The sequence below is a fragment of the Excalfactoria chinensis genome, chromosome 3 (genome assembly GCF_039878825.1).
Source record: "Excalfactoria chinensis isolate bCotChi1 chromosome 3, bCotChi1.hap2, whole genome shotgun sequence".
Classification (NCBI taxonomy): domain Eukaryota; kingdom Metazoa; phylum Chordata; class Aves; order Galliformes; family Phasianidae; genus Excalfactoria; species Excalfactoria chinensis.
This window is the reverse complement of record NC_092827.1, coordinates 73,086,439-73,102,212: the sequence shown is the minus strand read 5'-3', so window position 1 is coordinate 73,102,212 and position 15,774 is coordinate 73,086,439. Positions and strand designations below refer to the sequence as shown.

The 15,774-nt window shown below is 39.1% G+C and overlaps 1 protein-coding gene across 3 annotated transcripts in view; it reads left to right on the top strand.

Annotated features, from left to right (window-relative positions):
- The window catches only part of SMYD3 (SET and MYND domain containing 3), a 362,105-nt gene that overhangs the window by 26,874 nt on the left and 319,457 nt on the right, over positions 1 to 15,774 (top strand). For 2 of the 3 annotated variants that reach the window (XR_011903028.1, XM_072331271.1), the window contains exons 2-4: positions 4,298 to 4,361; positions 10,325 to 10,432; positions 11,529 to 11,586. Coding sequence is in view for 1 of the 3 variants with exons in the window: in XM_072331271.1 (XP_072187372.1) it covers positions 4,298 to 4,361; positions 10,325 to 10,432; positions 11,529 to 11,586 (230 nt within the window). In the remaining 2 variants the exon portion in view is untranslated. The remainder of the gene's footprint in view (positions 1 to 4,297; positions 4,362 to 10,324; positions 10,433 to 11,528; positions 11,587 to 15,774) is intronic. The other variant, XM_072331274.1, reaches the window with a different exon arrangement.

The following is a 15,774-nucleotide window of genomic DNA, read 5'->3' as shown; positions in this document are numbered from 1 at the left end:
ACTTCTTTCAAGTGCTACCCTTACGTTAGAAAAGTGATTCATGTGCTTTTTCAACACAGTAAAGCATGCAGGTGGAAAATAAGGGGCATTTTGTATGACTTTGTAGAACATGGATTTCCAACACTTCTTAAACATTGTTCTTGCATAAGCTCAAAGGGTGAGGTGGGCCCCTACACCTGTGTGTGGTGGGGACCAGATGGCTGGGGAACTTGCCCACCAAGCTGTCTGTAACAGCAGAGGATGTCTGGGGCCAGGGAAGAAGGGGAAACTGCTCTGGAGCAAACTGAGCCACGTGGTACTGCTGCCTGGGCCTTTGGTAGGTGTTCGTTGCTTGCCAAGGACTTGGATTTGGGATGTGCAGAAGGCCGTGGGCATGTTATCCCCTGCACAAGTCTTCCTGTGGTACCCTTTGACCTTATCCCAAGTGCTGTGCTACCGCTTCTAGTGTGCTGAAGATACCCTCCAGCATTGCTAGTGCCCACATGCATGAGCAGCTCTGCAGTTATGTGATGTTATCCATCTGCTGGGAGACGGGAAGGAAGATGGTCACTGTACCACATGTAACCCACTGCTCGTAGTTAAAAAATGCAGTTTGTTATCAACATCTTTAGTTTTATTATTGGAAGACCAAACTCTATTAGCAAAATGATGAATGGCATGTTTGCTCGCTGCGGGTATTGATTGCTTTCACTCTGTGATGGGTCCGATATGCACACACTCAGAAAAATCCAAGTAAGCATCATGCACTTGATATGTTCGACTGGATAAAAGGCCTAAGAATTTGTTCAGGAAGTTACATGATGTGGATGTGAAGGAGCACCTCTTCTGTAGCACGTATTACAGAGCTGGATTATTAACTGAAAAGCAGTATCAACTACAAAGATGTAGTAGGGAATTAATGTGAGATTGCCCTTTCATCCTGCAATCTGTGGCAGCATCAGAAGTGTGAATAAACTTTACAGCAAGGAGAGGTGAGCACAGCCTGGTAATCAAATACTGTGTTACATCTTGTGCTCATCTGGTGAGCAGTGGCTGAAAGTCAAGTGCCTGCAATCAGCAGAGGAGTGTGGATGCATTTCCGTTGTAAATTAAATAGTCTAATTGTGTTTGCTTGGGTTTCATTGTGTTTTATAATTGTGTTAGGCTCTTCCCCAGCAAATAAAAGTGCTTTCATTCACTGGGTTGTTGTTGGGATGTACTTATTGACTGCTCATTTGATGCTTTCAGAAGGGCAAGGTTTTGCATAATGAAAAGGTGCAGGTGTGGTGCTGGTAGGATCTGACCGTGCTGGTGTTGCACTGCCTGGGCAGCCTTTACAGTCTATGTCCCAGGTAGATCACACTGGGTGGGATGCAGTAGCTACTACATTTGACAGTGACTTTGTTTTAGTACTCAGTAACGTTAATAAAATATTGAGGACAGGAATAAAGTGGGGAAATAGTCTCCTAAAATGCATGAGTCATATTTACACAAATACATGAGTCTTATTTTTTGATTCTTTATATTCAGATTAAGTGTATTGCATCGTGCTTTTTTTTACATTTAAAATTCCATGTTGCAAGATTCGTGGATGCTGTAAGTCTAGGGGAATATTTTTTTCATCCAGAAGGGAGAGGACTGGAATTAAAAGCAACCACTTCATCAGTAGTTGCGCTGTGCAGGTCTGTAAGTGCTGTCCTACATCTCCTTGTCACTCAGAGGAGCCCCAAAAGATGAACGGGTTGTTAATTCGTTACACAGTGCCAGAAGGGGTCATCTTATTCAAGTAATCTGACTGGTAGTGTCAGTCTGGAAAAAATCCAGATTTAGAGTGATAGTCCTTAGATTTGTGTGTGTATTTGTTTGTTACTGCAGCACTGTTAACCCTCTGTGGTGAAAGATGCAAGGAAACTAATCCTGTGAAGTAATCCTATGAAAAAAACAGACTGAGACAAGGTGTGTTTGTAGTTTATTGAGGCTGTCAGATCTAGTTTGATGGAAGGATGTGGAATCTGCAGGAGAGAGTTCTCCAGTACTTATGGGCATCCATTCCTTTAAAATCTGTCTCTAGAGAGTTATAATTACTCTGCTTTGGGAATCTGTTTTCTGCATGCAGACACTCAGCCTTTTTGGTACTTTAATGTGCATGTCACTGAAATTGCTAATGCTGTATTAGCCAAGCCCTAACTTGTTTCGATGGATAGCTTTTTGAACAAAAAAAAACTGGTTTGGAAAATGTTTTGCTCAGTCACTCTGAAGGCAGAGGTGATAAAGAGAAGTTTGAAGGAGTCTCGTAGATGTAGAATGGTGGAAATAAAGAAGTTTTCTGGAAAAGGATAGGCTGAAAGGTCCCTCATGCTGTCTGTAGTTCTGTGAAGCTGTATAGAGCTGAACTATGGTGAAGAGCACAGGGACACTGCGGAGTGGCAGACATGAGGGTTACAGCTGTGCAGGTGGACAGCTAAGCAGCATACCAGAGCTCTATCTCTTTCTTCCATTTTTACTTTACAGTTTGGTAGGCAGATTTGTTGGTGATAGCATTGCCTATGATTAATGTGTTGTGAAAAGTTCACTGGCAGATTTATAGGAAGAACAAAGCAATGAGTAAAGAAGTTGAAATTCTTGTCGTGTCATCTTTCAGTAATTTGAAATGTCGAGCTTCAGCAAAGTGTTCATCTGTGCTGTTAATTGCAAACATCCAGAAAGAATTTGTGGGTCATTTATTAAAAATGAGTCTTTCATGTCCTTGATGGAACATGCTGTTTTGCATGGCAGGCAATAGCAGAACGTGTGCTTGAATCTGAAATACTTCTAATTTGTATTTCTCTTGGGGCTGGGTGAAGCTAATGAGGTTCAGCATAGCAGAGTGCAAGGTTTTGCACTTAGGCTGGAAGAATCCCAGGCATATGTATAGACTGGGAGGAGCAGTCCTTCAGAGTAGCCCTGCAGAGAAGGAGCTGGGAGTCCTGGTGGATGAAAAACTTAACGTGAGCTGGGCTTGTTCAGCCTGGAGAAAACTGCGGGGTGATCTCTCTGCAGCATTCCAGTACCCAAAGGGAGCCTACGAACAGGAGGAGAGTCAACTCTTTACAAGGGTAGATAATGGCAGGACACAGGGAAACAGTTTTAAGTTGAGGGAGGGAAGATATAGGTTGGATATCAGGGGGAAGTTCTTTATTATGAGTGTGGTGAGGTGCTGGAACAGGCTGCCCAGAGAAGCTGTGTGTGCCCTGTCCCTGGAGGTGTTGGAGGCCAGGTTGGATGGGGCCCTGGGCAGCTTGGTCTAGTTTTAAATGTGGAGGTTGGTGGCCCTGCTTGTGGTGGAGGGGTTGGAGATTCATGATCCTTGAGATCCCTTCCAACCAAAGCCTTTCTATGACTCCATGGTATGATTCTCTTGGTAGTCTGCAAGAATGTCTACAAAATATTGTGCAGCAAAATAGTGGTTTTCATATAGTAGCTATTCAAAGAATGTTACTTCTTTGCAATGATCTGTGTGTAGTACATTCTACAGAAAATTGAGGAGAGAGGAACATCAAAATCTTTGTCTCCTTTCTACTGCTCTAAAGTAAATCTTTCTTCTTGTATTCATGTATTTGAGGTGTAAGATGTCTTCTGTGTATGTTTTCACACTTAATATTTCCTTAATGCCTGAAAATTTACAAAGCTTTACTGATATTTTCTTTTCAATTTGTGTAACTAAACTATGACAGCATCAGAAAATGGTGGAGATGCTTTTAACCCTTGGATTGTGCTGTGCATCTCTGAAAGTTATCCTCCTACCTCTCATTAGATAATTGTTGTTTCCCCTCTAAACGTAGTTTTAGTTTGGTTTTACTGTACACCGCTCTGCTGTGACTTGTCACATTGAGACTATAATAATAAAGTTATAATCTGATGTCATAACTACTATTTGACAATCAGGTCTTGCTTAAGATGTGCTGACATGGAAAACAATGCTCAAGACACTTAACAAACATACAGATGTAACGATATCTAAAAAAGCCAGACTCATTAGGATTATAGCTGTATGACACAAAAAAGTCACGTTTGATATCTCTACTGTTAATTCAGGGTGGCCCCACGTATATTAAGTCATACGAGTAATGGATTGTGAAAATAGCTTTATGTGTCATGCTCAGTTTCTTCTTGGGCTGTAATGCATTATAGCTTTTTTGTTTGTTTGTTTTTCTTTCCAGGTACTTTTTTCTTTCTTTCTTTTTTAAGTGTTTGAAAACTGCCAGTTATGTAAGAAGGACAAATATAAAGCTCTATTCATATTTTTAACAGATTTTTTTTTTTGTATTCTTTTTAACAGGAATGAACATCTGCACAGATGCTCTCAGTGCAAGGTTGCTAAATACTGTGGTAAATCATGTCAGGTGAGATGAAGAATTACAGCTATGAAGTACTAAAGAAAAACAATCATTTGAATACTTAATTTACGGGGTCTCCATGAATTTTCCATGTTGGCACACCTCTCTATTTTTTGGTTTGTGTTTATGGATGGAGAGTGTATTGCCTTGCTTTACTTTGTTTATTCTTACAGTTACGTATATAAGATTATATTTAGTGAGAGAGAACTAAGATGAAATGTGTGGTGTTTGGCTGTACTTAGAGGGAAAGAGAGGATTCTGCAGCTTGCTGGGTGCGGATTGGAGGTTCTAAGCCTATTTTGTGGTAAAACCATTTGTATTTCAAGGGTAAGTACATATCCCATTTGCTTTAAGAGGAAGAAGAATTTGAGAATTTGTAGATAAGAGGCATTTTGGGGCAAAACTGTATCTCAAAGGGTAATGTCAAGAAGATGCAGCCAGGTGCTTTGCAGCAGTGCATGGCAGGAAGATGAGAGACAATGGATATAAGCTAAAAGAAAAGAGGTTCGGGTGTGTGGTAAGGAAAAACTTGTTGACCCTGAGGACAGCCAAGAATTGGAATGGGCTGACTAGGGTGATTGTGTTATTTGCAAACTTGGAGGTTTCAGCATCTCACTGTTTAAATCAATGAATGGGACCTGACCACAGAATTAACCCTACTTTGCAACTTGAGAACTCCAGAGGTCCCTTCCAATTTGAATGATCTTATTCTGTTGTATGAAACAATTCAGAAAAGTGTTCAACCCTAAAACTTTAGCTTTACTTTTTGTCTGATATTGCACCTCAAGCTTGTGCACAGAAGTTGGCAGGACTTGGTATCAAATAGTCATACATGGGTAGATGGTCTGCATAAGGTTTGACTAGGCAGAAAACCAGACGTGAAATTTGAAGCATGAGGGTTGCCTTAAAAAAATGCCTTTAATTTCTGCATAATTTGCGTGGTTATTTCTGTTTGCTTGTCTAAGTTATGAAAAACAAAGGAATACAATTAGTAGCTAAAAAAGACTAGTAGTGATATTCTGTTACTGGCATAGGAATTTAACTTATTAATTCTCTGACCTTCCAATGGTCCTTTCAAAATTTAGGTGTGCCATGTCCCCTCACATAATGTGTTTTTCGTTCATCTTTTACAATGTGATGCTAGAAGCAATTCTGCCTTAGTATGATTTGCAGTGTTCTCAACATGCCAAAACCCATTCTTTTGGGGATTAAAACATATGGAGAGGGAAAGGAGGAAGGTGAAACATTTTGATTCATTGTACAGCAAATGTGTGCAACGTACATTAGGTGCTTACTGTAGCATCAATAATAGTGCCACAAAGAGATTTATTATAGGAAATCACAAGGAAAATATGACTGAAGAATATAGAAGACCAGAGTTATTTGTAATGTAACTTTAAAACAAATATGTGTCAGGAGACTCTCTAATGTGAAATGAGACACCATGGTCCCTACGCTGGCACTGACCTGCACAAGTGAATTTACAAGGTGTAGTGCAATAGCATCTTCTCACCTATATGTAATAGCAACAAAACTAGGAAGCAGAGTTTTAGCCTTTGGGAAAGCAATTAGATGAATTTGCTTTGAGGATTCACACTGGATAGCCTTAGGTCATCTGGAATATTCTTGTTTTTGCTTCCAGCCCTAGGGTTCTTATGCTTTAAGCCATCTCCAGTTTCCCTACCTCCACTGCTGTAGGTATTGATTTCAGGGAGACAGACCAGTTCTTCTGTAAGTAATCGGCACTTAACTTGCTGTGTATTTACTGTCTCATGTTATACAGAATTAATGTATAATTAATGTCATCCAGTCTGTTTTGATAGTAGATAGCAGTTGAAAACAACTGAAAATTTTTTGTTTTCTGGACAAAACAGTGAATTTATTGAGACTGACAATTCTGTGCAAATGTTCCGGATAAAACTGAGACAAAGCAGATCTGTTTTCTGTTGAGTACTGCCTCCTAGTTAATATTTCTTTCAATAAACCGTCTAAACTACGTAGCTCTGTTTTTACAGCAGCTGTTAGTGGAGCTCTGCTTGTCCTAGGCGAGGGCTTTGTGCTCTTCTTAGGCTCTGTAGCTGTAGTGCAATTCATTAGTATGTGCACTTACAATTGAACTAATTGCTGAACAAAATAAACAGCAGGATATTGACTCAAATTGCAGTTTGCACATTTAAAAAGTGAATGTTGGCAAAACAGGATTATTTTATTTTTATAAATACAGACCAGCTTAGAAATGCTAGTTGTGCTGTTGGATTTACAATTTACACTTAGCTGCAGAATGATTTGATTAATTTTTCATGTGTATTAAATAAATCCCAATATACTAAACACTTAACCGAGGCTTAAGACTGTTAGCTTTATGGAGTCTTCCAATTAATACAGTTAATGGAATCAGAATTGAAGTGAAAGTCTGACTTTCAAAAATGAACCAGAATGAAACTCACCAAAACCCCATATTAACCTGAGTAGCTGAACCGGATTTGGGATAAAGATATACTTTGTGAATGAAACTTCATAGTACGCTCAGCAGCGGATTTCTATTTTAGGGAGGATCAAAATTCATTGCAGGGGAGCTGGACTATGTGGCCTTCCGAGGTCCCTTCCAATTCTAAGGATTCTGTGATTCTAACATGAGCCATTTTTAAAACTGAAAATACCTTGTAGAAATCTTCACTTGGTTTCAAGCTCCTAGTGGATAATAGTGTCTTTGTGCTAACCTATAGTAGAGCAAACACCCTTGAAAAAGATATTTAGCCTCTTGGAACTTACCTTGAAAAATGTTATCATCCTTCAAGGAGGTATATGGGCAGAGCAAGAAGTTCTGAACAAAAAAGTAGAGGATTTGGAATTTCCAGCTTGTAGAAAATGTTGAAGATGAAAAATTTCAAGTGTATAGGGTCAAATTTCAGAATTTCCTCTTATGTCTTAGGCCAGTTGGAGCTGCTTGCTTTCACTTTTTAATACTTAGAAAATAAGAAATATTAGAAATGTAGGGCTAGAAAAGATTCTTTGGGCTGATCTCATGATTGAATTCTCATTTTGGGATCATGTAATAGTCAAAAGACCTATTATACATATAAGGAGGCCTTTCGATTTGAAATGTGTTTTTGAGTTGGACCTTTTTTACTTTTGCCCCTTCTCAGCACTTCTCTGCTGCAGCTCCTCTCTTAACTGTTTATGCCTATTTTGTCTGATTTCCAATCACCTTCATTTATTAAGCATTGACTTAGGATCCTACAGAGGGTTAGAGGGACACTTTGGAGACAGGGATGGTGCATCTCACTGCATGAAAGAATGCGCATCACTATTTTGGCAATACAGCTCATCTAAAATCCATGTGAAATCCCTCAGGCTAGTGGAGGTGGTCTTTGCTAGTACTCTGAGCCAGAAGGAGGTAATACTGGGACTGTGTGAAGTGAAACACAGCAATGTAGTGGCGTTTATGCGCTGGTGGCTCAGGTGGACAGGCTTTCACTTTGCTACCAGCAAACAGCTCTGTGTTGTAGTATGTTCTGGGGCTTATGTGCTCTAACTTTTTTTGTTTGGATAAAAGTTGAGGGATTGAAATAAACTGGGATTGAATGAGAGCTACTGGGTTGGGAGGAAGTAAAAGGAAGGATTCTGTTTTTGAGTTTCTAAACACAGGGAAGTCTGGAGGGAAGATTGGTGGGCACTCCTCTCCTGTATTTATTTGTCTTCCCTTGCTTCCTTCTGAGAGTGTTCATTTCTAACAGGGGAAAGAAGTCTGGAAGCACTTTCCTGACAGGGAAGGAGCAGGGTCAGACCAGGTGACCATACCTCTGCACGGTAGTGTCTGTACTCATGCCATTTATGGGATATAAAAGCCCTGTCTGAAAGCCAGGACATACAGAGTTCAGAGCCATGGCATCAAGATAAGCCCACCAGTATGTCTCATTAGAGACTGACTTTAAAAGTGGGTCTCTCCAGGGTCACAGGATTTAACAGTTACATGTAGTTCTGTAATTTGTTTGTTGTCTGGATAGCAAGAAGAAATACTGCTGAATCTTATCATACTTGATGCATTTGGATCTTTGCTTCTTCCCTGGTCTGCTGGGAAGAAGAGAGCAGCAGTCCCTGTTCCAGCACTCCTCTTGCAGAGGGGTCCCACCAGTTTCTTGGCATTGACTTCTGCCAAGCACTGCTTAGAAGATAGCTTCTGCTCTCAGCATTGTTTTCACAGGGAAATACATCCCTAAGAAACATGGCATATTATGCTGGGTGGTGCTGTGTATTTTGTCTCATTAGGGCTTTATTGGTTGGGTAAGCTATTAATCATTTTGGTGTCACATTCAGCATACTTGAAATTCTGTGCAGAATTTATGTAAGGAATGAAAATTGACAGATAAAGGCTTGCTCCAAAGAACAATTTTGGTTTAAGCAGTAGAAAAATGCCCATGTAATCATATTGCAGAGAATGACATCTGGACATTTACAAGTGTGACCTTGTTTCTTCTAGAGAAGAATATTTCTATTGAACAGTAGATTCTTGGCTCTTATTTGTCAGACAGCATGTGACACTAACTATTTTGGATTAATACCTTCTTGGTGTCGTTTTTTTTCCCTTCCTCGAGTTATGGGTGTAGGAAATGAAATCACAAATCTCCCATGCAACTGAAACAAGTAAAAAAAATGCCGTTTATTTATTATATGTAAGCCAAAGGGGGGGGGGGGGGGAAATCCCACAGTGAAACAGAATAAGTGCTACTGATGCTGAAGCCTGGCCACCTGAAATGTTCTCCCTGATAAACGCAGCCTAAAAACAACAATAAAATTGCACAATGACCTCTGTAATCTTTACAACTAGAATGTCAGTGTCTGTAGCTGTAATGTGCACTTGTGCATATCACAGGCATTCCTTCTTTTTCTATTGCTGAATGCAGAATTGCTTTGTATTAGACATGTTATCATTTCCCGTGTGGCAGTTACCTCGTAGAAGCTGGTTTTCTTGAGTTTCATTTTTTGTTTTCCTCCCTGCATTATCTGCACCTTCAGAAGCTCTTGGTTATTCTCAGTTCTTATCACTATAACAGTTGTTTATTGAGTTCTGTTTTTTCAATTTGCTTATAAAAATGTCTGAAAAATAACTCAGTGTCTTCAGGTCCATACTGCGAATATACATATGTATAAACAATGTGAAGACATGCTGTATTAATGAGATGAGCTTAGAGATTTTTGTAGTAGTATGAACAGAATTTTGGGCTTAGAAAACCAGAAGTTAGGGAAAAAAAGGGTGGTCAGACATTATCTCTGTCTTTCAGCATGAGTTTCTCTTTGCTGAAGACTCGTCTGTCTTTCATACTAACTTGGGGAAAAAAAGAAGGAGAAAGGAAAAAAGGCATATTTCAACATACAGTGAGTTTCCCTCCCTCCCCTTGTCAATTCAACTGGTATAGCAGTTTTTCTCCTTATCAGAGTAGTTGGCAAGTGGTCCAGGAAACAAAATTGCAGGTCCAGGTAGTACATGCAACTGTAATACTCCTTTTTCCCTTTTTGGTCAGTTTTGGTTATGGTAACCACTCCTGGTCTCTGCAGTTTGGAGATACCATTGTCAGTCCTCCCAGCCATAGGTGTTAGTGTTCAACAAGGTGGAGTATCTTTGGGGGCAGTTCATGCCACACAGGAAACTTAACTATTGCTGTAGAGCAGAGCAGCTGTGTTTTGGTGATGTGGATGGACTCCAAATGGCTCTGTGTTCTTGATGTCTGAGTAAACTCTTGCCTGGAGAGTTGTGTGGGTTGGCAGAATTGGGGTAGCAGAAGGAGATATAGCACCCTTTCTGATCTTGAGAGGTAGGGAGTTTCTTGTCTTCTTTCCACAGTCAAACAACGTGTGTTTAAAGGAGTGTGTGTGTGTGTGTGTATATATATATGTATATATAATATATATAATAATGTCATGACGTTTTTGTTTATCTTCCATTTATTTATTTATCTTTAAATTGATAGAAAGAAGCTTGGCTGGACCACAAGCGGGAGTGCAGGTGCCTTCAGAATGTCAAGCCTAATTTTCCTCCAGACTCTGTCAGACTTGCTGGCAGGATTGTTTTTAAGCTAGTAAGTGGCATACTTTTAGATATATTCAGTGTAATAGTTTCAGGTTAATACTTTTTCACTCTACATTTTTAATGTAATTAAGAGCTCGAGAGCTGAAGTGACTGGGATCGCTGAACAAAATTGGACTGCATATTGCATTAAAATATTACTAATTAATTTGCAGAAGTGTGAAAAGGTTCAAGAGGAACTGAAATGGACATAATTAAGCTCAAGAGGTCTGTTTATGAAGTTTTTATTGCTATGGCTGTCGTAGCATCCTAAACTTGTTCCTGCCTGGAGGGAAAGCAGAGTACACAGTGTTTCTTGATTGATACTATCAAAGTTATTGGTTCAACTATTAACTTCAGTGGGATTTTTTTGTTTGTTTTTTGTTGTTGTTGTTTTTTTAAATATATATGAGTGGTAAAGAGAGGCACACACTGTTAGCCCGTTCTTTAGAGTAAACCATGTTATCCTTTTAATGGTGGGTTCTCTTAATGATCTATTTCTTTCCTAAATTTTTCTTGCAAGTCCTGGGTTTTGACACTCCCACAGCTTGATTAATTTACACAGACTAAATTTTCTGTTAAATCAATAGGCTTATGACTCAGATTTTAAATTTTTTTTTTTTTTTTTTTTCCTGACCTTTCCATGGTGCTGTCTCTTTTGAATAAAAATGTATTCATTTGTTGGGGTCTGAATGATAAAATGTAATTTAATATCTTCATTTATACGTTGTTGGGAACAGCGTGTGCATGATGGTTTGTAAAGGGCAAATATGTACCTAGCAATGCAGTGCATTAATTATAGTCTCATGAAATCTGAGACTACTAACCTCATAAATTGCTTTCAATTACAGCATGAAGGGCCAAAGTAAATTACTAAGGGCAAACTGCCAAAGTCGAGAAAATATACTAGTGGAAAGTGTCATAACATCAGAAATTAAGTAGTATTTTATGATAGTTTACAGAAAGTATAGATTGACCAGATTTATGTTGATGCAGTTACCCTTACCTAATTATCTTACAGGCATATCACATTGAATAATCAATTTTGTAGAGTGTTTTCAAGATAAAACACGCCGTGTGAGTGTTAATTATCTGTTTTTTCTCTACAGCTTAGGCAATCAGCATGCCTTTCTGAGAGACTCTACTCTTTTTCAGATCTTCAGTCAAGTAAGTAATTTCCAGCCATATTGCAGGTAGCGCTTCTACTTTCTGTTTTTCAGAACAACCATCCTATCTTATTGCAGCTTGCCTTCTAAAAGCCTGCTAATGCAGAATAATAGAACATGGCAGGAAAGCCTAAACTGAAGGCAAAACTGACTGAGAAAGAATTTGATGTTCAAGGATTGACAGGGAAAAAAACCAATATGTATCGTTCAAGCAAAATTTCCACCTTACTTAGCCTAAACATGTTTCTTCATTTCACAAGATACATTTTGCTGATGCAGCTTTTCAATTTAACTGAATGTCTTCCTTTTTACATACCGTTTCAGTACAGAAAAAATTTATTAATGGATTTTTTTTTAAAATAGCATTATTGTTTAAAGGTTCAAAATAACTTCCAGCAAAAGTAAATATATCTAAAATTTAGGTGTGATATGTTTGCTTTGATCATGACTTTTAAATGGAGAGAAAAAATAGTTTTGTGCTGCCACAAGTTTCAAATGCTTGGATAGGAAATGAAGTTCCTTACAATCTCTCAGTAAAGCTGATATTGATACAGGAAAGTTTTTTTTTCTAGATTTTGCAGTACCTTGAAGTCTGAAGACTTACAGGGGAAGAAATACATCTTTAATTGAATCCTGTGTCTTGTTTGAAGGGATTTTGTAGAAAATAGCATAAAAGTATTTAGTATCTCAAATTTCTTAGTGTTATTTTGATGTTTGGATTTAAAACAACTTGAACTGCTTCTATAGTTTTTCATTTAGAATGGTCCAAAAGAGTGCTGTGGTATGATGGGACAACTTGTAGTCAGTCATGCTTTTAACAGATAATTCTGTTATTTTTTGACACTTCTTCCTATTTACTGCACAATTTACAGATCATGTTGATATAGATTTGAAATATATTTTCCCTCAGTATTGGTAGAATGCATTGGAAGCCATTTTTTTGTTTTCATTAAAGATCTAAATTTATAGGGAAAAGAATTTGATTTCATCCTCTGAGGCAAACAACTTCTCAGGAAGCATCTGTATGACACAATATTATTTCAACACTGTAATCTTTTCAAAGTCCAAAAGATCTGAAAGTTGTTACCGTCACTACCCCGTCCCAGTCTCTTTAAAGTATTACTTTTTCAGTGTCACTTGGTATAGTTGGATGATTTGCAGTGTGGATGACCTACATGCTTTTCTTCAGTTTTTGTTGCCTTCTGATTAAGTAGGAGTTGTGTCTGTGTGTATGGTGACTTTCACTAGTTCTGGCTTATTATACAGTATGTTACTTACATGGTTTTCCTGGCTTGCTGTGTGTTAAGATGGTTCAAATGATGAGGACGTTTTGCTTGCACTTAACAAGACTCTGCATGCATACAAGTGTTTGTGTGTGGTGCAATTGGAAAATTTTTTTTTGCTGCCTTACTCATATTTGTATCAGAGCTGTCAGGGCTGCGTAATTAAATCCCAGTGCTTGATTTACAAAACTTTCCACAAGCCTTTTGTAGCCTTTTCTTTCCCACATCCCAGTTCTTAATATTAAAGATGTTTCTTAGGAAAACACAATTAAAATATTAGTGCATTTTTATTTCTTTTTTTTTTTTTGTTTTGTTTTTTGTTTTGTTTTGCCTTGGTTTCACAAGGAGTTGTGAAAAGCAGGTTTTGGTTGTTTGCCACTAAAAACCCCATGGGACTTTTTGCAGAGATCATTAGCTCAAATGCCCTGAACAGAGCCCAGCTTGAATAATTTGCGTTCTGTTCCTGTCTCTCAGATTTCTCCCTGATGTTCCAGTTGGATTTGGTATTCTTTTTCATATCTGTCCTAAACCACAGTGTCCATTTATGCTGTGTTGCTTAGATTATTACTGCTCTCTATTCTAGAGGTACTTTCATTTACTAATAGCAAAGCAGGTCATGCCTGCCTCTTTAACGTAATCCATTTTGCAGTGTGTGTTATATAGTTTAAAACAAATAACATAAAGAAAGTTCAGGACTCACTGCTCTCTTGAAATAAGACATTTGAAAGAAAAAGCCTCTTCGGGGTCACAGGAATATGACTTTCTTTTAATTTTTTTAAACTTGAGTTTTCCAGTCATGCAAAAGCTTGCTACTTTACTTGAAGACCCAGTCCTGATAGACAGGGTGCTTTTCTATACTGGAGGGTTTGCTGTGTTGGAAAGAGCAGCGCTTATGTCTTCATTTCTGTTCTTGTTCATTCACTCAGGCTTGCAGGATCGCCCTCAAATATCCACGCTGTTAAGATACAGAGCAATAGTTATAAAAAATGCAAATCCTTCAGTTACACAGTCTTTGTGCCAGTAGACATGGAGCTTATCTCTGTGTTCCTTTGGATGAGTGACGCAGGCTTTTTGAGGAGCTGAATCTGAGTGCTGTGGGAGAGCTCGCCTTTTCTTCCTGACCCTGGTGGAGATCAGACTTGGGCCACCCATAATATTTGGGGTCCCTGTCTGCTCAGTGTGTGGCTGACTAAGCCCAGGCATGGCTTTTAGCAGTGCCTGAACCCTCGAATGGGAGCAGGTTTTGAAGAAAGGATTAACTTAGACTGGAAGAGAAAACAAATATTTCATAATGGCAGTGTGTAGCATGAAGATGTGTACTCTGCTCTAATGCAGTGCGTTGGTAGGATTGCATCTTTCAGCCAATTAGGACGGTTTTCAGTAGCTCCAAATGAGTTTTCAGGTAAGGAGTCCCATTCCAGACTGGAAGGAAATGGTTGCTGTTGTGTGCTGGCTGGTTCCCCTGGAAGGTATGTGGCTGGTAGATAGCCATGGCTCATTCTTGTAAACAGGTCAGCACACAGTGCTCTGCCAGAAGGGATTCATGGGAGATCGTGAAAGCAGCTCACTAATATGTTGTGTGTAAAGTGGAAGCTCCATCATTGCCACTTGCACTGTACGCTGGCAGCAGGTGTGACACTTGTGTCATCTGAGGATTGCACCGTTCTGCCAGCCCTTATAAATTCAGTTACTGCACACCAGTGTAGAGTGAATAAATGTGTCTTCACAGCACCTGGTGTTTTACATTTTAAGATAAATTTGGATCTTTGTTGTAATCTAGAAACATGGCTCTTGCTGGGTGCATCTGCTCAGTGCTGCCTTAGGGGTTCTGCTTCTTTTCAGCTGGCACAGCTCATGAGGTTGAATTCTGGCTCAAGACCTCAGCTGTGGGCTTGCCAGACCAGGATGGTGATACTGTGTGTGTGTCTCAGGCTTATGGCCCAATGAGTCCTATGATAAAACTGTCGACTCATAGTGTGGCTTTCAGTGTGGAATTCAGAACCCTCAGCTCCATTAAAAAAAATGTGGCTACAGTTTACTTATCTGAAACTCTGCAGTCCTAGGAATATAGATTCAGGACATTCAAACTGACCTGACCTTCATCCTTCACCAACTCTAGCACTGAACATTGTGCTAAAGGTCTCTATCAAACTTTTCCCAGTTTTCTTTTTGCCTGAAGATTTGACCTTTCCCACTCTAGCAGCTGTCTTTCAGAACTGTTGGTGCACTTGAGGTTGAACTTCTCACTGTAACTGTTTCTCAGTACCTTCACTGTACCAGACAAGTGCCCTCAAAACTTTTTGTAAAACTAGTGTGGACATCGAGATGTTTTCTACAGATCTTTCCAGTGACCCTGCTGTAAGCTAAAGAAGCATCTTCAAGGACTGTGTGACTACTTTGGGAGTAGGCAATGCAAAACACAAAAAAGGTTCTGTATGTGAAGAGATTCTGTGCATTGCTTGGATGTGTATCCATGGAACAGCCTGAACCTTCAAGTTCAGGGATGCTGGATGTGAAAGAACACAGAAGCCTGAGAACTGTAACATTATCTGGCTGTTTAATCAAACCCACTGACATCTGCTTTAACTGCATCCTCTTGTCAAGTGAGTCATAGGAGGTATCTTTAAAGAGAATCCTAAATCCTCCTTCCATGAGAGCAGCAGGCTTGGATCTAAAGTACAGGGAAGAACTTTTGTTAGTGAAAGGTTATTTCTGTTCTCAATAAAGATAAATGTTTAAAATGTAATAACAATTCACTGTTGTGCAGAGATGAAGTTGATTATGTACAGTTATCTTCTTAGCCTTTTGTTATGGCTGATTCTTGAACCCATTCATCTTCATAGTCTCCATTTAGGCATTTGCTTTGTGCTAACTGCCAGGAAAAAAGAACTGTGAGCAAGTTAGTA